General features: G+C 40.7%; 2 protein-coding genes across 5 annotated transcripts in view; one reads left to right on the forward strand and one right to left on the reverse strand.

Annotated features, from left to right (window-relative positions):
* RNF17 (ring finger protein 17) overlaps nt 1–5,720 on the forward strand; it is a 40,845-nt gene extending 35,125 nt beyond the window's left edge. For both annotated transcript variants that reach the window (XM_048295757.1, XM_048295758.1), the window contains 6 exons: nt 904–1,008; nt 1,571–1,721; nt 2,648–2,783; nt 4,062–4,251; nt 4,604–4,705; nt 5,542–5,720. In XM_048295757.1, coding sequence (XP_048151714.1) covers nt 904–1,008; nt 1,571–1,721; nt 2,648–2,783; nt 4,062–4,251; nt 4,604–4,702 — 681 coding nt within the window. In that variant the 3' untranslated portion in view covers nt 4,703–4,705; nt 5,542–5,720. The remainder of the gene's footprint in view (nt 1–903; nt 1,009–1,570; nt 1,722–2,647; nt 2,784–4,061; nt 4,252–4,603; nt 4,706–5,541) is intronic.
* Nucleotides 5,721–6,926: 1,206 nt separating this feature from the next.
* CENPJ (centromere protein J) lies at nt 6,927–25,612 on the reverse strand. 3 transcript variants are annotated; one of them, XM_048295721.1, is made up of 17 exons: nt 25,569–25,612; nt 23,619–24,129; nt 22,481–22,604; nt 21,445–21,678; nt 20,649–20,793; nt 18,905–19,010; nt 16,991–18,614; nt 13,562–13,694; nt 12,548–12,713; nt 11,226–11,465; nt 10,514–10,613; nt 9,241–9,335; nt 8,510–8,608; nt 8,260–8,400; nt 8,068–8,152; nt 7,858–7,978; nt 6,927–7,262 (listed from the first exon to the last, which is right to left on the reverse strand). In XM_048295721.1, exons 2-17 carry the CDS (start codon nt 23,994–23,996, stop codon nt 7,070–7,072), a joined length of 3,984 nt encoding a protein of 1,327 aa, XP_048151678.1. In that variant the 5' UTR covers nt 23,997–24,129; nt 25,569–25,612; the 3' UTR covers nt 6,927–7,069. The 3 variants fall into 3 exon arrangements, with proteins under 3 accessions (XP_048151678.1, XP_048151677.1, XP_048151676.1); XM_048295720.1 differs by having other exon boundaries at nt 9,241–9,338; XM_048295719.1 differs by having other exon boundaries at nt 9,238–9,338.
* Between the last annotated feature and the right edge of the window lie 57 nt (nt 25,613–25,669).

A 25,669-nucleotide genomic window follows, 5' to 3' on the forward strand; every position in this document is an offset into this window, starting at 1 on the left:
AGTTTGGGAGCTGGTCTTCATTAGCATATGACAATCCTAGCTCAGGCATTAGCCTGAAAAATTCCTGGTAGGCAGTAGGATGTGAGAGAATGCATCAGAACCTCCAAGTGTGCTGAGCTTTACAGCAGTGACTCTCATTCCAGGTGTGTGTGTCCAGGTGTAGTCAGGTGGCTCCTGACTCACAGTGCTCCTGACAGTTTTGCAGAAATCAGGCATTCAGTTTATATATATCTATGATTCAGTTAGACATCCTTTCTTTACATGCAGGAGTACCTACTTTGAATGGAAAAAATTCTTTTTTCCTAGTTAAGTCTGAGGAACATAATGATTTTTTATACTGCATCCTCTGTCAGATTCTGCAGGGGGAAGAAAGGGTCATAATTTGTTTCATTTTCTAGTTACATATGCTGCTTCTGCTTTTCTCTTTGCTTGAGGCATAATGAAAAGTGTTGGTCAAGTAAATGTGTAAAAATGTGTTTTGGAGAAATTGTACATTTTGTTACATGTCATGTTTTCAGTACAAGAGATAATAGGAGCTCTCTTCATGACCTATGATCTAGCTGAGCTGTGTGCTATCTGTGTTTCTAAAAGTATAATTTAATGCACCAGGGTTTATTTTGTGATGAACCAAATGCAGTAATGGCATGTAGAATTGAAACTGTAAAATACATGGCTCTAAAAGAAGATACACTGGACAGTGCTGTGCTGCTGAGAACATCTCTGTACTTTGCAATGTCTGTTTTTTTCATCAAGGACACGCTTCTGTTTATTTTTAATAATAAACAAAATGTGTTTATTATTATACACCTTCTTAGGTAACTCCTTTGCACCAGAAGTCACACCTAAGTTAGTTTCCATTTTGTTACTCATTATGATGTTCAGCTGAAGTCTGTCTTGGTCTAGGGGATATTTGAAGGAGAGCTTTTGTCTTCGTACCTGTTGCCACCACTACCTTTTCCAGGAGAAACCTTTCCTGTCATAGTTACCCACTTGGTGTCCCCTAAGGAGGTAAGTCATCTTGTCAGCATCTCATATGCTGCAGTCCCATTGGGCTGGTGAAGAGGAAATCACAGCTGGCAATCTTAGAGCATCAGAGGCTGCAGAATGGTCCTGAGCTATTGGTGCAGGGGGTGGTGCGGGGCAGCTCTCTGAATGAACTCTTAGTTGAAATAACCTCATAGGTGGGGGTAGTGAAACACTAATCATTTCTCTAGAAAAATTAAAGAATTACAATGTTGCGGTCTGGTACTTAGCTTTTTTAATAAGAAAAGAGGTCATTGGATTTTAATGTGGCAGAACAATAACAAATTCTGTGTAAGCCCACACAGCTTCCTGGAGTTCTGGTGGTCTCCCAGGCAAAAGGCAGAATGTCATGTGCGTTGAGAATAAAAGATTCCTGTGTGGACTTTGAATGTTGAATGATGAAATAGAGAAGAAAGGGGAGCAAGGAGGTGCCGAACCTTTCAAAGATGGGATCGAGTAATCTTTTAATAATGGTTGATCACAGTTAGAATTCCTGGTTTCTAAATTAACTGCAAAAATAGTAACATCAGAGCCTTTCTTTAAATAGGTTTATATTTGTCTTGATTCTTCTGGGAACGTTACAAAGCAGTCTGCCACAGAGAGAGCTGCCAGCCGTGACTCAGAGAGCCTTAATAAAGCCCTGAAGTGGTGCAATAAAATTGTAAAGACTCTTCCTCATCTAACAAACTTCAAAAAAGGTACACTGTGTGTTTATTTTCCCTGTTTTTTCATGTGGATATTCCAAAAGCCTGAATTTCCTTTTGAAGAATACTATTATTTCTATTTCTATGTCTCTTTAAATAAGTTTAGAGTCAGTAAGAGAGTAAGGAGTAACATCACACTATAATTACATGATACACTGTAATATGTTTTTACTATTCATTAAACTGAGGCTCTTGTGTCATTCTGCTCCTCTGGAAAATGATGGACAGAACTCATTCCTGATGACTGTTAGAGTTACGAACTAACTTCAGATTGCATTTGGCAGTAATAAAACTTTTCCCTAAAAGCACCTGTCACTGAAGCTGTAACTGTGAAAATCTTTTTAAATATTCAAAAGACAAAAGTTATGTACAGAAAATCATGTTATAAGGGTTTGGAAGTTGTGTGAGCCCTAAAGAGCACCACTTCCATGTCCACAGCTGTTGAGACTAAACTAACACAAGTATGGCTGTCTAAAACTTGGTGAAGAAAACAGTTCTCACTTGTACTTCATTCTACCAACTAGTAAAACTCTGGGTGAGGTTTTAGGCAGCATCTGCCTCCTGTCTTCCAGACTGGTATCTAGTCTCTTGGAGATCAATCTGTTTACTGACTGGATTGTGCAAATTAGTCCAAGTAGAAAAGTTTAAACTGGATCACTATCTTTTCACTGAGCAGTTTGCTATTACTTCTCACCATTGCCATGTGAGGTAGAGAAACTTGACTTAAATTGTATACTAGTGATGGGATTGGAATTCAGAGAGAATTGGAGGATGCATGGAACAAAATCATAGCATGAATTTGATAAGGAACAGGAGACTTAATCTTGCTCACAAAGTGAAGTGGATTTTTAAGGTCAGTTTGCACTGCACTGAGGACTGTGGGGCGTTATGTGATGGGGTTTTTTTTCTTTCTTTTGTAGACCTGCCTTGCCTTGCAGAGTATGTGGATGGTTTATGGTATAGAGCAAAGCTCCTCTCTATTACACAGCTTGTCCCTGTTCAGATTCTGGTTCAGTTTGTTGACTATGGTACTTACCTAGTTGTCCCAACAAGCAGGTAAATAAATAAGAAGAAAATGCATGTAAAATGTCTGTGTGTATGTATGTATACACTTGGATTATAAAATATGCACTTGTAAAAATACATACATTTATTTATATTTACTATTAATTTATATCTAACTGCATATATGTATTGTTTATCATAATTTACCACTGGATTTCAGTTAAAGTGGGGTGGCTGGTTAAACCTGTCTGCAGCGTGTGGGGTTTTGCACCTCCTTCTCTGTTTCAGGTTGTTCTGAGAAGCCCATTATTGTAATACCAGATTTCTCCATTATCTCCAGTTACTTAACCTGTGAGTGGGCTCAGGTTAATCTGCTGCTGCACCCAAGAACCTTACTCCAAACTAGGCTATACAGTTTGTGTGACTGCAGTCTGCACAGAAGGCAGCTGGGGAATAAACTAATGGATAAGGGAGCATCTGAGTGGGACACCCTGCTCTGCCTGTGTGGGAAGTGGAAGTTCAAATCCCTGTTTGTGCAGTTCTGAGATGCTCTAAGAACAGAGATGTCAGCTGAGTGTCTCAAATATCCCAGGCTTCTAGGGTTCCCTGAGCTTGTCTGAATTTCTCATACATACACATTTATATGTGTTTGGATGGTACAGAGTGCTACAGTACATACATAGTACCTGTATATGCAGTACATATGTGTGTCTGTAATAATAGGTACTTTCTATATAGGCTTGCTCTCAAGCCTGTTGGGAATGCACACTTTGTTGCTGAAGATGGTGCAAAAATGGGGATTTGAATAGATTTTGTGCTTCCCAGTCTGTTAGGGTCTTGGGAGAGACAGTGTCTTCTATTTCAGAGTTGCATTTCCTGTTCTGCTTCCCCATTCCCTTGCTTCTGGGATAGAAAGGTAGAAGAATGGGGAGATGATAATGTAAACCCCACGTATCTATTCCCAGTAGTGTGTCTAGAGCACATTGAGGCGTGAAGCACTTGGGACCACAAAGGTTTGTGGAGCTGCATTGTGATTTGCACTTGGATTCCTGTGCTCAGCTCTGTGTTCAGCTCTCTGACTCCTCCCCAGGCAGGGTACTGGGGGAGGGTCTCTGATGCTGGTCTGCTTTTTAATAGTTCCTGTGCAAAGTCCTTCAGAGGGCCTAGCCCTGCCTGAGTTGTTGGGTCTGATGGTGGCATGTTCCCATCAAGCAGGGAGTCCAGTCCCAGTTCCCACACCATAAATGTACTGTGTGAGCCATTCGGCCATCCTGATGTCCTTAGGGCAGGTGGACTGCTGTGGGCAAATGCTTCTCATTTCTGTTTCAGATTGCGTCACATTCCTTGTCATCTGCTGGAGTATCCAGTTCAAGCAGTACGAGTTCTGCTGGCTGGATTTAAACCTACTTCAGATGACAAAAATGTGGAAAGAATTCCTTATTCCCCAGAATGGAGCCTGAAAGCATTGTGGACCGTGATGGACTGTGTTGAAGGAAAGCGTCTCTCTGCTTCCGTACTTGTAAGAAATGTGCTTTTGGGTTTTTTCCTCCTAGTTCTTGCTGAGCCTAAAATTCTTACTAGCACTCTAAGTCTTTGTTTTACTGTGAACCCTCAGTAGTTTAAATAGTTCAAAATTAAAAACCATTTACCATGAAGGAATACTAAGAGAAAATGATGCAGTGTTGTTCTTAATCCTGCAAACACAAAGTGTCTGAGCATTCCTGTTACTTTAAAAGCAGTTTTCTTTGCTTAAAAACAGAAGTATTCTTTGTATATTCACAGTTCTGCTTGGCCAGTGAGTGCAGCCAGTAAAATCTTTCAGTATCAGCTTGAGGAGTAAATTTGTAACTGTCAAAATTGTCAACTTTCAGACTGTGTCACCAGAGGTCACCATTTCTTTGTATGGAGATGACAAAAACCTGGTTCATCTGAAGCTGATAGAAATGGGACTTGCAGAGTTGGATGAGTGACATGTAAGTACAGTGACCATGAACTACAAATTCATACCATTGGGGAGGGATGATTTCAGAAGTTTTAAACAAACTGCCAGTAATGTGGACAACCAGAGTTTATTTCAAAAAAAAAAAAAATCCCTTGTGTCCACACTTCATTCTGTTAATGAAGTGTTAAATATCAAAAATAGCTGTTAAATTTTAACTTCTTTACATACCATTACTGAAAGCCCCAGTTTTAAGAACTTACAGGTACTGAAACAAAGAGTCCTAGAGGTGGTACAACATAAAGAGCTTCTGCTGCCAGTAACTGTAGAAGGCAAGTTGCAGATGTGTGGCAGTGTACTCTGCCCAAACAATCAAAATTAATCTTCTTTATTTTCTGCTTTTAATCTGGTTCTTGGTGGTTTCTCAGGCAAACATCCATGATAACATATTGATGTCCACGTGTCTAGACAAACATGGAACGTTTTTAATGAAGAGCTTTATACTGTGTGTTATCTATGGGGAATACCAGAGACTTGGATTTTCAGATTTCTTGGACAAGGCTGTTATGTTGTATTTTTCCTTCCCGTTTAATAAGCACTCTCCTAGCAGATGTGAACAGATGATGTTCCTAACACTTTCTGATCTTGAAATAGTGAAACTATATATCCACATCTCAATCTTTTCTGGCCTTGGAGCCTTGAGTATTGTTCTGTGATACCCTTCTCATAGGAGTAGATGGAACTAATGCAGAGAGGTAAAGAATTAGATCAAAAGCTGATGCTGGGACACTTTTTCTAGTATCTTGTTAGAAAACTTGAAGGGAAGATGATAGTTTTATTATTGTGACATAACTCTTGTTTGTGTTTCAGGTTTATTTGGTGACAGACATCTCCATCCAGCACCAGATAGGGAGCAAGCAGTTGGGGATGCATTACCGTCTTTGTTGTGAAACATGTTTGCATTGTTGCTGGTTTCTGTTTTCACGTTCAGGTGTTGCTACACCTCTTTCACTTCAGAGTTCGAGAATAAACAGTTTGGTCAGCATGTACCTGAGAGGTTGTTTTCCTTTACTGCTGTAGTCTGTGAGGTTTCTTGGGGTGTCTGTCTTGTACTAAATCCTTTACATGTCTCCGAGGAGAGCGTTGTCTAGATTATCAAGGAACACACTTGTGTGATGAAGACTCCACAAGCTCTCCAGGCAGCCAGTTCCAGGGCTCAGTCACCCTCCCAGTAAAGCAAGCCTCTTGCTGTTCAGAGGGAACCTCCTGTGCTTCAGTCTGTGCTCATACACATCCCCTGGCACCCATTCTCCTCCCTCAAGCTCCCATGAACACAAGGGTCCAAAGCTGACCTCACTGCCCAGGCAAAATGGGACAAGCAGTGGAAGGATCGTGTCAGTTTCAGTGCATATTCTGGTACTAAGCAGACATGTCCTTGGTGCTGTTGCAGATAGCTTAGGTAGTTCATACTCATTTTCAAAATACTTTCATTTAAAAAAAGACCAAAACCCCATTGTTTATCACCCATTGTAGAAGCGACTTAGCCCTGAATTACATCAGAGCTGCTGCTTTGAGATTCCCCAAAAGGCCAGGACCAACCAGGTAACTTTGGGGTGTGAGTGAGCACAGTTCTCATTGCCACCCTGAGAGTAAAAAAGAGCATAGAGTAAGGACAGAGCTTGCCTTCACTGAGGAGAAAAAGGCAAGGGGGCAGAGGAGACAAGAAGAAAGTGAGTCTGCTACTGTGTGAGAGAAGGAAACAAATTTTTCAGCATGCACAAGAATGGAGAGAGAGCAGCCAGCCCAGCAGCAACCTTTTGGTAGTAGGTACTGCAGAATTGTAATAGGCAAGTCAGTTTAAAAAACCTGTTAGGTGGGAGAACTGGATGAGATGACCTTTGTTAATTTCCTGGTGTTTCTGAGTAGCTTAGAGAATGAACCTGTCTCCACTCTCACCTGTATTAGCCCTATGAGTATAGAAGAGCAGTTGCTAGAACAGACAGTGCAGTCTGCTAATGCTGTTGCCTCCCAACTGAGACAAAGAAAATAGGACAATGAAGGGAAAAAAATAGCCCAAGCCTGCCATTCCTTTAAAGTCAAGCAGTAAGTAAACTGATGTCTAAAATAAGGTCTAGTCTACAGCTGTTTGAGTGTTCACTGACAGCTGATTTAAAAAACACCTTTTTAACCCCACATGACTGAATACTGAATCAATGAACTAAAATGGGAAAAAAGAATTAGCAAAAGCTCTGATGTAGTAGCACCCTCTGAAAAATAAATTTATTTAGAGAAAACTATAAATAATATATACACAACAAGCTTTAAGCATGTTCACTTGTTTACAGAAATGTACATTATTTTTGCTGATGTGCTAACACTTCAGCAGTTTTGACATGGTCTATACCTTCGTGTCCATGATAATATTACCATCCTTGTCCTTTACTCTGACTCTTCCAGAGACATACTTGGTTTCCTGCTGTCCATTCATGTACACAGTCTTGACAGTCCCATCTGGATACTCCCGTCTCTTGAACTGTGATGTGTGGAGTTCTCTCTGGCCATTATTGAACTCTATAGTTTTGCTTCCATCTCTGCATTAAAGGGGAAAAAAACAAGAAAGGATTATGCACTAGTGTAAGATTAGTCTCATAACAAATATCAAATATGTAAGCCTAAATAAAGGAAGACTTTAAAAAAAAAACCCAGTATTTGTGGAAAATCTGTTAAATATCTCAGCTGGTTCATACTCAAAAACCTGGTTCTGCAAAACTGATCTGACTTCTTTGTACTTCAGAGCCTCTACTGCACTTTATCTGCACTAAATCACTGCTGGAGTCCAAGGGAGGTTAGCGTGGTATTTTGAGCACTATCAGTTATCAGCTGTCACTAACACCTGCTTCCCATGCCAACCACCTTCCTAGATATGTCTTGTATAATGTACAAATCTGAGAAGTGTCTTAGGTTAGGGTATAAGACAATACACAGTTTTTATGCCTCTTCCAAAAAAAACCAAAAACCAAACAACCAAACTCAAAGCTCAAGCAGTAAATATATGTTCACAGTATAATGAAACAAACTTTCAGGAGCTGTAGAAATGGATCTGTCACCATATAGTGCCCCTGTCACTGAGCCCCAGCTGTTCCCATCCCCTGCCCAGGCCAGGGGAGCTGAGAAGGAAAAGCTCACCGCTGCACACGAACAATGGTGCCATCAGGAAAGATACTTTCTTCTTGGCCATCCGTAAATAAATTCTTAATTGTTTGATCAGGGAAGGTTATTTCCTTCTTGCCATCAGGATAATGCTTTTCTGAAATGTATTTTGAGACAATATGCTTATTACATAAATACAGATACATGGGGAATAATTCTGATGGTTGGGTTGGATGATTTCTTTACCTATTTGTCCATTTGAAAACTGCAAGACCTCTAAGCCATCAGAGTATGTCGTGTGAGTAGTTTTGGCATCAGCATAGTAATAAATCTGCAGACAACAGTTCATATTTAGTGTAACTAGTGAGAAATTTTAAATGAGTGTACACATGCAGATAAATAAGTATTTATTGAAAAATGCACATGTAGGATACCCACCACTGTTTGATCAGGCATAATCTGCTTCACATCCCCATTGAAGAAGGTTATAGTTACAGTCTTCCCATCAGAACCCACTTTTTTCCATGTTCCATTTGGGAAAAATACAAGGTGACAGCCATTTTTCAAAACCTTCTCAACCTAATGAAAACATGAGAGATGTCACTATCGAGCCCTCACACTCACATTCTCACTCATCTTTCCCAACAGCTGTCTTCCAGAATTTCCGAGTGCCAAGTTCTCATCTTACCTTTCCATCAGGATAAGCAGTTTCTCTCTGTATCTCTTCACTGCCTGTATATGCAGGAGCAGATGATAGTGACATGTGAGCTTCATCAGGAGAGGGGTCCTGAGACGACAAGCAAAAACTCAAATCAAGCTTTGTCTTTATACACTTGTGTTCCCTAGGCTGACAGATACTTTAGGAAACAAGGAGCAGCACCAGAAGGAAGATGAGTATGGCAAGGCATAAACACGATCAGGGGTTTAAGCAATTCCAAGTATAATTCAAGTGGTACAAGAGAGGGAGACTGAGCAATCATTGGTTGTCTGTGGTCAGTTGTAGTCTGGACTGAAGAGGAATTCAGTGATGTGCTTTAGCATGGTGCTCAATTCCCTTAAGACATCACATCATGGTATGAAACAATCACGTTCTCTAAAGCCTAAGTATAACCTACAGCAATTAATGTAAGATTTAATTGAACTATTTAAAAGATCCTTGCACAGTTGCCCTCCATGGAGCATATGAACATCCATCTTTCTTTAGCCCTCCCAAAAGGTAAAACATCTTGCAAAATTCAAAAGAGCAGGAGATTATTACTGTATCTTTTCTCCTGAGCCAAAGAATAATGCAACTACTAGACAAAGATAAAAAGATGAGTCAACAGCCTCATCAGTCACCCTCTAGATACTCGTTAACTTTTCTATTTTAGGCTTTTTCCTCCCCCTTTGAAAACAAAATCAAGACACAGGCCTTACTACCATAAAAGTCTTATAAGAATCTTCTGGTGCTATCATTGTCTCAGAGTTGTTTCTGTCGTAAGCAGGTCCTGATGCAGGTGTTCTAGGAAGTTTTCCTACTGAGATACATGTAATAGTTAAATTAGACAGAGAAATTAAAGTATGGTTTAAATGTTACAATTACATAGGAGGTCAGGCTGTACAGGACACCTACATTTCTTAACTGCAGTAGAAACTGAAAGCAGGGTATTTATTAAAAGAATAGGCACATGCCAAGAAAAGAATCAATCACTGCTAGTGCTTTGTGTGTCAGCAAGAAGCTACAACTGAAGAATCATTGCAACAGGCATTTAATGCTCTTTCTCTCCTATTTCATCTCTGTAGATTTACAAAGGATTTTCCCCTCCTAGGATTTTAGACAACATTATTAGTTACACCTTAAAATGAACAAAGGAAGATTAATATAAGCTTTTAACAGGAACTGATCAGCATATTTTTTCCATGTCTCTCCTATCAAATTACCAAAATAAAACCACCTTCCATTCTGGAACACACTCCTCTAACAGATAACATGATGGTTGCGTGAGCTGTCAGAGGTATCAAAAAAGTATCCTGCAGTTACTTTCCATATGTGATTATCCCTTAGGAATGCAGACAGCCTTTGCTCCTAACTGTGAACAAGGAACACCTGCTACAGCATTGCCCATATGATTACAGATCCTGGTAACAGAAGGTTCTGAACAGACACAGCAGCTCTGATGCTATCAACACAGTCATCTAGACACTTGGAAGAAATTCTTCACTGTCAGGGGGGTGAGGCACTGGAACAGGTTGCCCAGAGAAGCTGTGGATGCTCCATTGCTGGAACTGTCCAAGGCCAGGCTGGATGGGGCTCTGAGCACCCTCATCTAGTGGAAGGTGTCCCTGCTCCTGGCAGAGGGGTTGGAACTGGATGATCTTTGAGGTCCCCTCCAAACCAAACCCTTCTATTATTCCATGATCTAACCAACATCTGCAGCTTGGAGAACACCAGTGATGAACACCTGTTTTGATTACAGAAAGCAGGTTCTGCTGTGCTCCAGACCATCAAGTATGACCAGAAGCATTTTCACTCCAAAACTGGTCTCATCACAGCTTTCTCCACAATTCCACCCTGTGAGGTATTTATCCATATGCTCAAGTCCATGACAGCTCCCACTCTATCTCCTTTTAAGGTGGTGATGCGCTCCACAAAGCAAAACTTCATGCTCGTTTTATTTTAAAGACTTAACAGAGTCTAGACAAGTATTTTTACCTTTTGCCTGTGAATAACTTTTGCCATTTGTCTTGCTGCACTTCTGTACTGGAAGAAGGGGAGATGCAGTTCGACTTTTTGGGCCTCTGTTTGGAAGACACTAAAAGAAAGGAAGTACTTGCCATTCATGTGACATGTAATCATAACTGTTCATACAGAGTCAACAAAATTTATACACCACATGACATGAAATTTACTGGAAGCTTTCTTCACAAACTATACAATTTTGAGACTTGGTGAGCAGAAGGATTTGTGTGATGTAGCCCAAGCTGCACTTTGGAGCTCTTCCTCCATCTGTTCCCTCACTACCAACAACTCTAGAATGTTAATTTGGTGCAAGCAATCCAGAATAATAGTTACAGTTTCAAAACTTAATATAACTGCTTTAGACGATCATGAACTGCCTGGTTTGCCTGGTTGATCCTGGAGGTGCCGAGGTTCACAGCTTAGACCCCATCAATGATTTTTCTTTCATAATTGCACCATTTTTAATTTCCAAGATGAGCTCCTCTACAAAAGGGATGCTGCACATTGTGAGCATTGACATTTGGAGAGAATGTGACATTAACAAAATTCTGTGTCTGTCACTAGTGTACTAATCAGTACATTAAAAGTAAACAGCTAAATTGTAGCTATTACACTCAAAGTATGTAACACAAAATTCACAAGTATTCACACAAATGTATTTAAAGCACCGAGTTTAATAACTTACAGATTCTGCTCTATTTAGGGTCATCCCAGAATTTTCTATTTTCTTCTTGCTTCCAGCAGCTTCTACTTTCTTCCAGGCTTCTAGACGAAACTTCTCCATAATTTTGATTTCTTCTTTTAGCTCCAAATTCTCATTTACTAAAGCCTCTATTTGATCTTTCAGGCGTCGATGGGTGGTTGACCATTTTGCCTCTTTTCGTTTTAAATCTTCCTGTAATTCTGCAATCTGCTGTTTTAAAGCCTTAGAAAAATGCATGTTTATAAAGAGTTTTCATTTTTAATATATTAAAATATATTTTAGTTTCTAATAGAAATACAAGTACAAGCAAAAAAGGCACAAGTGGCAAAAAAGTCAGATCAGCTTAATAGTGCAGGGGGTGAAAGGTAGGAACGGTTTTCCTCCCTGAAAGAGTGATTATTTACTTTAGACTACCATTTTTATAAGCTCTACTCCAATCACAGCAAAATTGTTTTTCTTGCTTTCTTGGCATCCTTTACACTTCATAGATTGGCCACTACAAACACACTTGGGACAGAAATACAAAATCAGTAATGCTACCCCTGGAGGGCCCTTCAAAAATCTTGGCACGGGAAAACAGGGAGGACACAATCACACAAAACACACATAAATCTGCCTAGACAGTTTAGCAAATGCCAATTCAGTTTTTTGAAGTAAGTTCATAGGGAAAGAATAGAGAAATCCCTGTGTGGTGTTTAATATGGCTTGTTTATACACCTCATATACCATACATCCTGACAATGCAGGAACAAACAGATTGCGTTCCTTACATCCCTGACAACCTAAAGACCTACAAGTGATAATAGAATGTAACTTTGAAAATTGTAAAAGATTACTACATAGACTGTACAAGAGTTATAGACACAATAAAACCCTTGTGGAGTTCTAGTTTGCACTTTGATCCACTACCATGAACAAAAACTTACAACTTAGTATTTTAACTTCAGTAATTTTGTTTCCAAGTTGAAGATCATTCTATCAGTCACAAGTCACATTTTTAGTACAGAAATGTGACAAAAAGATTTGTTCATTACGAGTTTTTGCCGTAAAACCAACAAACAGCTTTGTGAAGGTTGTAGTTCCCTTCCTCAATTAGAATAATTCAGATTGGAAAAAAACTTCAAGATCATGGAGTCCAACTGTTAATCCAGCACTGCCAAGTTCACCACTAACCCATGTCTGCTAACAGTTCCCATCTTGAAATCACTTGTAATCTTTCAACGAAATTAGAATTTAGCTCTTGACTGCCTTTAAGTGAACTTACATGTTCCTATGTGGACAAGAATAATAATACATTCTTATACCTGAATTTCATCACGTTCTTTTTTATCTGGAATTGCTCTAGCCTCTGTGGTGTATTTTTCAAAAACTTTACGCTCCTTTTGCAGTTTTTTAATTTCCTTTTTTTTATATTCTTCTATTTCAGCCAGTTCTTGGGCTTTCTTCTGTTCAAAGTCTGCAATTTCTTTCCTATAATTATGAAACAAAGTTGTTGTTTTATCCCAAATCCCCTTCACATCTCATGTTAAGAAACAAAGTGAAAACTGAGTATTTTGTGGTCACAGATTGCAGTTTAGCATCTCTTGCCCTCAGGAAGACTTACATATAAATGGTATTACTTATTTAACAAGTAAGAATTGTCACACAGTGGATGTTTGAAGTCCAACAATTTATATTTTTATATCTTCTAGCCACAAACATTATCCCAAATTTAGAAAAACTTTGGTTAAAATCTTGCTGCATTCTTCAAAACATTAGAACACCGTCCCCCAAAAGCACCAGAGAAAAGAATCTGCTAATAGGCGATCAAAAATTAAACATTAGCCAAAGACACAACGCTGTTCCCAAACAAAACAAAAGTGGCTGTGGTAGGAACAGATGTGCACCATTTAAGTCATCAGAGGTAATTATTCTGTTCTATATGCCACTTACAAATGCCCCAGTTCAAATTAAAATATTCTCAGTGTGTACACACAAATACACAATCCAAAGCAAAAGCATCAATCATGTTAGCATGAAGACCAGTTCTGCAAGGCCAGTTTAGGATTGTGTTACCCTTCAGAACAAAAGCATACACGTTCTCCCAGACACAGCCTTTAGGGACATCATATTAACTGGGCAAGGGTTCTTAATACTATAATTTCTGTGTAATAATTACAGTTTAACTTACACACAGAGCAACAACTTGTTTCTAGACCTATCTCCACTGTAACTGAAGCACATGAATTGTTTACCTGTGCTGTTGGTAACTGGACTTCAGGAGAGTCTGCAACACACCATGTAAGTCAACGCAGCAAAATGCTGCAATTGAAAATTACCTGATACTTGCCAAGGCGTGCTCTCTTTCTTCACGGAGTTTAGTCAGAGTTGTGTTTTCAGCTCGGAATCTCTCAATTTCAGTTTCCAACTCAGTGAGTCTCTCTCTCAGTAGCTGGGATGGAACAGTGTTTCCTGTCAAAGCACAGCCACAGGCACATTATCTAAATGGCATCCATAAGACTGAAGTAAACAATTATCACACACCAGCATAAGAAATTGTTAAAAAAAAAAAAAAGACAAACCAAGTAATACTATTTTAGACAGTAGTAATATTGCCAAGAACTTCTACTATCCAAATAACACAGAAGTTATGTTTTAAAAAGCTCTGCACTGTTTACTCAAGTACTTCAAATACAGAGAAGATCTATCACTTTCGGAGTACTTTTAAGTACTGAATGCATCTTCCATCCTGGTGGAACTAAAGCTATATCTGGAAATGGAATGTGAGGGGCTTCACATCAAACCAGCGAAATAAAATGATGGTATAAGGGTATAATGAGTGCATATAGTACATGTATAGGTACATACCATATATATGTGCCAGGTATATGTATACAGTATGATGGTATGATGGTATAAGGTATATGAAACAGGAAAGTTTAAAGTTTTAAGTTTTTTCAAGTTTTGGTCACAACAAAGTCTGTTTAGACCCATCCCTGATGGGAAATCTATTGCAGAGGCTGACAATAGGGAGGGGTTTTGTGGGCTTTTCTTCCATCCCAGTTTGCTGTTCAGTCACTACTTAAGAATCCCCAGGGTTTCAGAGTCTGAGTATGCAACAGAATAGACTAAATACTGATGTTGCTGTGTAAGTGGTTGCCTTGCTCATCCTTACATACTCTGAAATGCTGGAAAAAACACCCCAACCCTACCCCTCTTCCTGCAAACTTTTAGCATCCATTTTTAGACAACCCTACACAATCAATTCTCCAAACTGCAGCTTTCATATGAATCATAGAATATCCTGAGTTGGAAGGGACCCAAAAGGATCGAGTTCAACTCCTGGCCCTGCAGAGTATATCCCCAAAAGTCACACCATGTGCTTGAGAGCATTGTCCAAACACTTCTTGAACTCTGTCAGGCTGGTGCAGTGACCACTTCCCTGGGGAGCCTGTTCTAGTGCCCAACCACCCTCTGGGTGAAGAACCTTTTTATAATATCCAGCCTAAACCTTCCCTGACTCAACTTCAGGCCATTCCCTTGATTCAAAGGCATGTACTCCACAGCAGGTACTGTAAAGTAAAGCACACCTTTATTGGTGTCCAGAGAACCTGCAGGGATTAGCACCTCCATGTGCATGTGTCGCTGTGGTTCATTTTACACAGGCTTTTATACTTTACAATTCTGGCATCTGCCCTTGTTTGTTTGCTTATCTAAAAGCTACAGTTTTAAGGGTTGGAGTGCACATAAGTTGTGGTTTCTTTATCCTAGGCCTACAAACACAGTACATAGTTCCTATCTAACATATTCCTCACATTCACCTAACTGCTGTTATGCTTTTCTATAACTGTACTTTACTGATTACATTCTTCTATTTTCTATCTATTAAAACAAACCCTATGACTTTGCATTGTTCCAGCCTTTTGTGACAGCTAACATGCCTCTCCCTTCTTACCACTTGAGCCCACGAGCGGTAGTTCCCTGCTTGCAGAAGTGGTTATAGTTAGATGCAGCAGTCACATTTAAGTTTTTGTTAATTGGTATTTATGCTAAGGTGCTTATGTTAAGTGAGGTCTGTGTTTCACCCTCGGGTCCTGTCACTGGGCACCACAGACAAGAGATCAGTGCCTGCCCCTCCTCTTCCCCTCACAAGGAAGCTGTAACTGCAATGAGGTCTCTCCTCAGCCTCCTCTTCTCCAGGCTGAACATACCAAGTGACCTCAGCCACTCCTTGTATGGCTTCCCCTCAGGGCCCTTCCCCATCTTCGTTGCCCTCCTTTGGACACTCTCCAATAGTTTAATGTCTGCCTTATATTGTGGCACCCAAATCTGCCCCCAGCACTCGAGGTGAGGCCGCCCCAGTGCAGAGCAGAGCGGGACAATCCCCTCTCTTGCCCAGCTGGTGATGCTGTGCCTGGTGCCCCCCAGGACAGGGTTGGCCCTCCTGGCTGCCAGGGCACTGCTGACTCATGTCCAACTTGCCACTGACCAGGACCCCCAGGTCCCTTTCCACAGCTCTGCTCTCCAGCATCTCATTCCCCATCTGTCCATATATCCAGGGTTGCCCCATACCAGGTGCAGAATCTGGCAGCTGTCCTTGTTAAACTTCATCTGGTTGGCGATTGCCCAGCCCTCTGATTTGTCCAGGTCTCTCTGCAGGGCCTCCCTGATTTCAAGGGAGTCAGCAGCTCCTCCCAACTCAAGTTGGCAAACTTACTTAGTATTCCTTCCAGTCCTGTGTCCAAGTCATTTACGAAGATGCTGAAGAGCACAGGTCCTAAGATGGAGCCCTGTGAAACCCCACTAGTGACAGATCTCTAGTCTGATGTCACCCCATTCCCTGTAACCCTCTGTGCCTGACCTGTGAGTCAGTTGCTCACTCATCACACAATGTGTTTATCCAGCTGAATGCTGGACATTCTGTCCAGAAGGGCACTAAGAGAGATGAAATCAAAGGCTTTACTGAAATCCAGAAAGATTACATCAACTGGCTTACCACAAAAACCTGAACAAAATCCTAAAACATGCATTGGAATGGAGTCTGAAACCAAGATCACAACCTTAGGGACAAAAGGTTTAAATACTAGGTCTTGCCATCATGCTTTCACTGAACAACTCCAATTTTAATCACAGCAGAAGTGCAACAGCTGCAGCAGGGGGTTTTAGAGGCAGTCCTCCACAGACTGCAACCATACAGACAAAATCAACTTGGGCGAAGCAGAAAAATGAATCCCCATTTCCCATATTCCACATGAACTCTGTAGACACTATACTACTCTCAGAAAACACAGACAAGTCTGCCACTCCCTTGTATTTCATAAGAGGAAAATGTTAACCTAGCAGTGAATAGCATTACTCTTCTGTGGTGTAAATCCACTGTGGTGGAAAGGAAGGTACCACTTCATTTTCAGCTTGCCTTTGGTATTTTCCTTCATTCAGAAACAACAATCAAGCAGCTCCAGATCAAGTTACTTCAATGAGCTGAAGCCTCCAGAGGGAAGGAAAAAAAAAAACACGCCAATTAAATAAATACATTTTTAAAAAGAAGTTTTCACCAATTAGAGTCATTCTGCAAGCTGTGTAATTGTTAGATCCGGCATCAGACATGCAACCAGAGGAGATGTAGGGGGAGAACAGGGCCATTTCTTGCAGAAGAAGTCTGTACTTAAACCCTTTGGTGTAATTTCAGGTTGGAGCTTAAGCACTAGTAGGGAAGACTTGTATGATATGCCTTCTTCACCACTTCCTACCAGTTGCTGTTCTCTCACCTCCTAGCTCCGGTTCCGCATTTGATTTGGTTTCACGCTCTGGATGGCAGCCTGCCTTCTGCTTTGGCTTCAGTGAAGGAAACAGTTTCATCATCAAGTTTGATACAGGAGGTCCATTTGAATCAACGTCCACTGCAGACTCTTTGGACGTTTCATCTCCTTTCTTTGAGGCAACTTTTCTCTTTATTGCTTTATCTGGGACAGTAGTATCATTCTTAAAGGAAAAGTCCATCTGCAAAGGTATTTTAGTATATTTTTCAGGTAAATCACTGCTAACATAATTTTCATCAAGATCACTCCATGTTCTTTCATCATCAAACTCAAACTTACTCCTACTAATACACAACATGCTTCTGTGATCATCTATAGCTTTTCTAATCTTTTGCTTTGACAGTACACTGCAATCTTTGTCTGACAAGCCAAGGTCAGCATCTCCATTTTTGCTCTCTTTGCTAATGTCTGTAACAGAACTTCCACAATCAAAACATTCTGGATCACTTTCTCTGTGGCTTACAAAGTCTGTCTTAGCATCTTTGTTGTCATGCTTTAATGTGGCCTCAAATTCACTCTCAGAATCTGTAGAAGTACCATCATTGCCCTCACTCTTATCTTCATTTACAATCCAATGATTACTTTTTAAAGCAGGCGCTGCTTTCAGGGAAGAAGCTGAGAATATTACACCATCTGTTTTATTCAATGGATCCTTCATTCTAAAATCTGTTCCTGAATTTGAGGCTGTATGCATAACTGGGCTACCATTTATATTTTCCCGTGCCACACAGCCTGCCCTTTTATTTCTCTCATTTGTAAGTTCGATGGCCAGCGCCTTGACTTGCTGCTGCTTTGCCTTGATAGGAGTAGATGACATCCTACGGCCTTTTAAAGTCTGCTGGTCTCGTTCCAAGATCCTTTGCACAAATGAGGAATTACTTGAGAAAGATATTTCATCTGCAGCTTGTTCCAGGAACAAAAATTCGTCTAATTCTAGGTTCTCTTTTTCTTTTTCTTTTTCCCAGTTCTCCAGTTTATTCTGAAATGAAAGTTCAAAAGACAGTTCTGAATCTTTTACAGGGTGACCTATGGGACATTTAGGATTAGAAAAGGCACTGGCCAGTTCTTGAGACAACTGAGACTTTTCTGTGCCAGGTAATTTGGTTTTGATTTTGCCAGTGTTAGACTTAGCAAATTCTACTCTGTTCTCTTTATTTTCTATTTTATTGTTAATTTCTGATGGGTAAGAATCTCTCATCTGTCCAACATGATTTCTTCCTGATTGCATTCTTGTTTCTAATGGCAAGATATTTTCTCCATTGTGATTCTTGAGAACCACTGTCTTCTGAATGGGACAACGTTTTACTTTATTGGGGTGGTCGTATTTTTTACATGGTGCGAAAGGATTTTCAGAAACCAGTTCTTTGCCAGGAGGCACAGTTTTCTTCTGTATTTGGGATCTGTCCACTTTAATAACATTTCTGTCATCTGAAGCCCTTTGCTGAAGTTTTGAGGTGCTTTCTCCAAGTTTTGTCATTTTAGACTTGGCATTAGTAAATCTTGTTAAACCTTCTCCTCTTTTCAGGAAGGGTCTCTTGATCACCGGTTTTTGAACACCTGATCCACTTGTCTCCTGAAAATGAGTAAAGAAAAGCAAACCATAAAATGTTAAAAAGCTCCTTACACAGTTTGAAGATTTCTTCAGTTAAATCCCACATACGAGTAGGAATTTAGATGGTACATTTCTACTGGATTTCTGAAGACTTAAGTAAGTGGAGTACTTGGGGTTTATTATTTTTAAGAATGCGAATGTTGCATTCAGTGTTAGCTTTCCCTGCTAGCATCTTCCTTGTACACTTCTAAAGCACCTACCACATCTCAGTACAATATATAAAGAAGATTTTTAACGTAATAATAAATAACCTGTAACTTCTGGTGTTGCTCCAGACGCTGTTCCTCTAGTTGTATCTGTTCTTCCAAGAATTCTTCAAAAGTCTGTTTCTTCTCATGTATTGCAGCTTTAATAGGTCTAGAGTAATTACAAAAATAACTCTTACAATTCTGTATAAAATAACTATGTTTAACATCACTGGTATTCAAAGTCCTAAGGTGTAATTGCATAAAAGATGGCAAATTCTGAGGTGCTTCAGGCATTAAGGTAATCTGAGAAATGCATTTTAACACTACATGTTTATCTAATCCCTGCAATAGTTAACATAAAAGACACTATATGCAAGTTTTGTTGCTTTTTCTTTCACTGCTTTTCTTAATGACCCTTTCTTTCGGACAAATCACCAAACTTCCACTCATAGTTTAGTCACGCCGCCAATTCCTACAGTATCACCTTTCCACTCAGGAATGCTACTGAGATTATACGTTCCCTGACTCCCCCTTTGATACTCCTCCTCCTTCACAGGAGTGCTGGGTCTGGCTGGCATGGAGTGAGCTTTTTTCAGAGCTCTCTTTTGGCTTTGTGACTACAACAGCATTGGTAACATAATATTTTAGCTATTACTAAACCCTGCTTGTACAGCATCAAGGCTTTCTTTGCTTTTTCATGCTGCTGCCCACCCCAGGAAGCAGGCTGGGGATGGGCAAGACCAACCACAGGGGAGACACAGCCAGAACAACTGAGTCAAACTGACCCCAGGGCTATTCCATGCCATGCAACATCAAGTTCATCAGTAAAAACTGGGGGCTTCATCTTCCAAAAGCAGCTGTTGCTCAGAGACCAAGTGGGCACCGGTCTGCTTGTGGGACACAGAGCATGACTGCCTGTGTATCACCTGGGGCCTTTCCCCTCTTTCCTCTACTTATTAAACTGTTTTTACCTGAACTCCCAAGTTTCCTCCTCTGATACCCTCTTGCTTTCTGCTCTGGGAACAGTGAGCAGGCAACTGGGTGGGTGCTCAGTTGCTGGCTGGGCTCAACTCACCACAGCCTGCAACAAGCACTTCTTGTTTCTGTGATGACCCATCAGAGAAGGCAGAGCTCTGAAACAAAGCCAACCACTACTGCCATTCTATCAACTGCATCTACAAATCTTTTGCCATACATGAGAAGGCTTCAGCCACAAGCACTATGATTAGCCTTAGCCATATACAGACATTTCATAGAATCTTATAACCACAGAATGGTTTGGGTTGGAAACAAATTTAAAGATCATCCTGTTCCAACCTGCATCCCCCTGCCATGGGCAGAGACACCTTTCACTAGCCCAGGCTGCTCAGAGCCCCGTCCAACCTGGCCTCGGACATTTCAAATAATCATAACTCCTGGTAGTAAACTAAAGTCACAGCCTTGTCCTCCTGCCTCACGTTACTACTTTCAGCACACAACGCTGGATAGGAGGTTGTAATAAATCAAACCGGGAACAGCAACCGTAACTGCTTATATACCCAGCTATACTGGAAGGTGCTTCTGAGCTGTCATTACCCCAGGCTGCACACACACCTCTTCATCCAACACACAACATCTCATCTTTTACAGCACAAGCAATTCCAAGCAAGAGCCTCTCTTACCACAGGTCTCCACAGTACCTAAAAAAATCAAATCCTTTATTCAGAAATTGCACAAATTCAGAGTATCAGACTCTTTCAATCAAGACTCAGAATTCAACCAAACTCCTGTTATTTGATAAAAACTGCATAATCATGGTCTGAATTACCTTTCTTCTGTATTAGTCCATAACTGTTCACCTCCACTGGAATTTTCAGAGACATCTGCACTTCCCACACCTAAAGGATCAATGTGATTATGTTCACTCTCCATTAATAATTCCATCTTTTTTTCTGGACACCACATGTTTTTTCCTGTAAAAGCAAGAGAAGTGGGTTTTTTCATCCCAACAACAAATCAGTTCTCAGCAGATACTTTAAGCAGCATTCAGGTCAGATTAAAACCAGAAGGGAGTTTCAGGGCCATGTGATGTGAATTTGTACATAAAATAGCCATAAGATTTCCCCAAATTAATTCTTATTTGAATTTGCACTTTCTTTGTACAGGAACATGCAACTATGCATTAAAAAATTTCCACAGACCTTAAATAATCCATTCTGATTGTTCATCTTTGCTGTTGTTAATCTATGGCTTAAAAAAATAACTGAACAAATTTTGACATCTGCTGTACTGACGAGCTTTCTTATCAAGCTTCTGTTTCCGTCATATATACGCATAAATTGAGAAGAATTTGATTTTTGGCTCATGCTGATTTTAACCAAACTCAAATGGACAACAACTGGAACACTCTGAGGTCTGTAAGCTGTCAGTAAACCAACCAACATACCAAGTAAACCAACAAAAAATCATAAAACCTTCAAAATAAGTAGCAGAAAATTTTTCTCAGTAACAAGGGAGGAAAAAGTACCACACATCAAGTTATCTTTCTGTAAATGACTAAGTAGTAACATATTTGTCTTCCTTGTTTTTCAAACAATTAGGCCTTTTCAGAGGCACACACAGACCTTGCTTTTCACAAGCAGACACTTCTGAAAGACTGTTCTTCAAAGATGAGGTGCATTCTCTGTTGTTCAGCTTTTGTAAAGAATCGTTGTCTTGTGTATGGGAAGAAACAATCGGAGCACGAGCTCCATCTTCAAAGATATTCTGATATCCAGATGATGGCAATTGAGGTGAAGTTGCTAAGCCTGCTGAATGCCCAGGTCTTAGCTTTTGACTTTCAGCCATTACAGTATAACCTTGAAATGAGAAGGAACACAATGGTCGTGTCATTGTATTTCTATTACAAAAATACTGCTCCATAGGAGAAAAGAAATGGCACTGACAGGCAAGATTGATCACCCAGCCTCCATCCTTATGTTACTGCTCAAGAACAAGTGATTAGGCAATCTTGATTTTCTTCTCCTAAAATAAGCCCTAATTCAATCTTCTCAGGTAGACAAAGTGAAAGAAAGACAATCATTTCAGTCAGGTTGGACCGACACTGCCAAAAGCAGAAAGTACCCCTGGCTCAACTCTAAAAGCTTTTCCCAGCCAAGAGCTGTCCCCTCTCCTTGCACCCAGCAAACAAGACTGGAAAACTGATACAGGTTACAGGTCTTTGTTTTTAAATCAGATCAGGTCCCCATTCTAGTTCAGTTCATCATCTGAATGTGATATGTGTCAGCACAAACAAGGAGGGACCACTTCATTTGGCTACACTGAAAGCTTAAAGCAGTCAAAAGTACTGTGAGAAGCAGCTAATCAGAAAGGAAAATAATTGTTTTACACTTTAATACATGTACTTTGAAGCAAGGGCTCCCATCATAGCACATATTGATCAAGTCACAATTACAGTTGGCATTTTATAAAAACAGGACAGTATTCCTTCTTCAGTAGCACTCAACTTCCAGGCACTGAAGCAATGCAGCATTTATCTTTGACTAATCAAGTAATCTTAAAATGAAGAACACAAAAGACACTGTCAGATTTTAACTGGAAAATGAGATTAAATTTTTCAGTTTATAGAAAGTACATCATGTGCTTTCTTTATCAACTCACCATGAGCTGCTGGCTGGCCAGACACCATGATAAGTAGCTTCTGCTGCTCTTCCATTAGCCTTTGAAGTTGTTCCATCTGTTGTTTCTTTAACTGCTCCTGTTTCTGTTGTTGCAATTCCTTCAGCTTTTCAAACAAAAAAATAAATGTATTAGAGGCTAGATTTATTTAGAACATACCACAGAATTATTTTGTTACAGACTGTCAATAAATTCCTAAGAACACTTAATAATTCCTCTTAAGATACCAATAAAGTAGCTAATATTTATTTAGCCACTGATTGATACTACTGACAATATTTTAAAAGTGGGTAAGCATTCTCCTATCATGTAAAATACAGGAGAAAACTTTCATAGCACCTGGTAATTCGTGGAATTCTAGTCTGGAGACAAACGCATTCCCTCTCTCCACTCGAGTGAACAGACATGGGGATTTATGCTGATGTAGCTGCTGGCAGAGCAGGCAAGGACTTCTTAGTCCTTAAGAGCAAGGTCTGTTAAAGTGCTGCTGAACACTTTCAGCTAACACAATTTTTATCCAGTAATTGGGAACAGCTACTAGTGAACACACAGCCACTTACAGTGGATTGACTGACACACTTGCATTAGAAAAAAACCAGCAAGTAACATAACAGCATTACGATTCCAGGCCTTTTTGTCCTGATGACTTGGACACTTTACCAGATTCAACAGTAACATCTCTCTTCATCTAAACAGAACCAGGTATGTGAATGGTCACACCTACTTTGAGAACTAACAAAGGTGTTTCTATAGATACAAGAACATTCAACTCCACTGTGTTGTGAATCACCACTGTAGTGACCAGCACCCCATTTCCACAGCCTCAAGCAAAGAAACATTGTAAAACTGTGTGCACCCTTCCAGGTAAAATGATTTTGAGAACAATTTCATTTTAAACTGGAACTTGTGCCACCTGCAAACAACAACAGTTAGACTCTCAGTAAATTCACATCATGAGGAGGACACCAACGTTTATGTAACTGTAATTTAGGATTTGCTCTTTAAGCTTGCTGTGGCCTATACGTTACAAGGAGTTTGCTTACTTGCAGGCATGACAAATCAAATGCAAGAACAAGATAAATCTTAATGGATTCATGTCAAGTAATTCTAGAACTACTACCTGTTCAAGCTTTTGTAAGAGTGGATCACTGTGATTGGATTTTTTCTGAACATCCACTTCACCATGGACTACGTCTGGTTTAGAGCTTTCTACATTTCCAGCTGCTGCTGGAAAAAGTGTTCCAGTGGTACATTGCTGAAGTGTCTGAGGGCTGCCAGACTCTTCACACAGGGAGTCATCACTTACAGAACAGCTGTCTGAAAGATGCAACACTTCTTCAGGTAAAGCTGTGATGTTTTCAGGTCCAGGTAACAAATTTTCTTTCTTGAAGTTCAAACCAGTAAAACTAGCATCTAATATGACTCCAGCACGGGAGCTATCGAATATCCAACGTGCACTGAAGTTTTGCTCACCACTCAGATTTTCAACAGTTGGCATCTTGCAAATTGTATTCCAATTTCTTTGCTGGTCAGCATTAACACAACAATCTTACGTCCTGTAGGGTTAAGACAGTATAACTTTCAAAGCTCCAGGTAGCTGGTATGGACAGTTATCTATCTACTTTTAGCACCTAGAAATTAAGCAGATAAATGAAATAAGAAATCTCCAATAACAGATTCCTAGCAAAAGAAAGTTACTCTCTTATAACCAACCTAGCACATTTATAAAAATAACCCACAACCAACAGAAACAATTTGGACAACAAGAAACAAACACTTTCTGTGCAGAAAATCAACATAATCCAATTCTGAATTGTCTTATTTATTTGAGTGCAGTTAATATCATCTCAAATATCATAAAGCTGTACATAATATTTTCTTCAGTAGTACTGAGAGGGATTCAGAATTTTTTTAAACACTTGCAACAAAAGAAGTGATTTGATGAGCTGAGAGATCTCCACCACATGACCTTCATATTAATGCAAAGTTTCAGATATGTCCATCTAAATACAAACATTTTACTGCACATATTTCAATGCAATGCTTATCATTTTCATGTCTTCCTTAGTTCCTCACAGAAACTCCACAACTGTGCTGCCTGTCATCTTCTTTCTCCCAAAAAGCTTCTTTAAAATCCATCCAAAGGAAAGTTTAAATACTGCATCAAATCCTACAAGTGCCACAAACCATGAAAGAATTCATGTAGGAAGGAGACCCAAAGTGATTGCCTCACTTAGGAAGAAAAAGAGACAAAACTGCTGCTGATGGCAGTGTGGCAGCAGGAGCCGGACCACACAGCTTCCTCAAATTAATCCCTGTGCATGAGGTGTGTCAGGGGGACTACGGAGGAGAGAAGGGGCCAAGGGACCAAGGACAGACAACCACAGCAGCTCCGGTTCAACAGTCCTGCTAATCAGGAAATAACTTCTTAAAGCTTCCTCATTCCCAAGAGATCAGTTCATGCCAGCTCTTACTTAATTTTCCCGCAGTAAAAAGGCTTATGCTTCCAACCAGAGTTTGAAACCGCGACGGGGAGAAACAGCGAAATTACATTATAGAAATGTTTTCCGGCTGCCTTCTGTTTTGAGACGCTAGGCGAAGTTTCCCAGCGAGGTGCAGATTCCCCTGAGAGGCAAATTCAAGGTTCGCGGTCTGTTTTACCCGTCACCTTTCGGAGACCCTCTGGAGGCCGCCTGCCAGTCTAAACCTCCCCATGAAATTTACGGCAGCAGCACTTTCGTGCCAACCGGAGCGCCCAGCAGGGATCTGGGAAGGGGAGGAGGGACAAACGGATCCCCACAGATGTCGACCGTGGGGAGACGAGCACAGCCACGCTCCTCAGCCCAGCCGAGGCGTCGGGCCCAGCGCCCTCCTTCCCTCACCGACACGGACACCGCCCTCACAGAGCACGCCCCAAGCGCTCCCCCGGTCCCGAAGCACTCGCAGCACGACAGCTCCGACCCGCGGGCCCTCGCACATAGCGAGGCATCAGCCCCGGTCCCACTCCTCAGGCCGCTCCCTCAGCCGCGCCCGGCTCCGACTTCCACAGCCTTCTCCTTCTATTACAAACCTGCCGCCATCGCACAGCCTCCCGGCGCCACAGGCGCGCCCCGCCCCGGCGCTCTGCATGCTGGGAGCTCTAGTTCGATAGCCGTCAGGCCTCCTCGCAGC

The sequence above is a fragment of the Corvus hawaiiensis genome, chromosome 2 (genome assembly GCF_020740725.1).
Source record: "Corvus hawaiiensis isolate bCorHaw1 chromosome 2, bCorHaw1.pri.cur, whole genome shotgun sequence".
NCBI classification, from domain to species: Eukaryota; Metazoa; Chordata; class Aves; order Passeriformes; family Corvidae; genus Corvus; species Corvus hawaiiensis.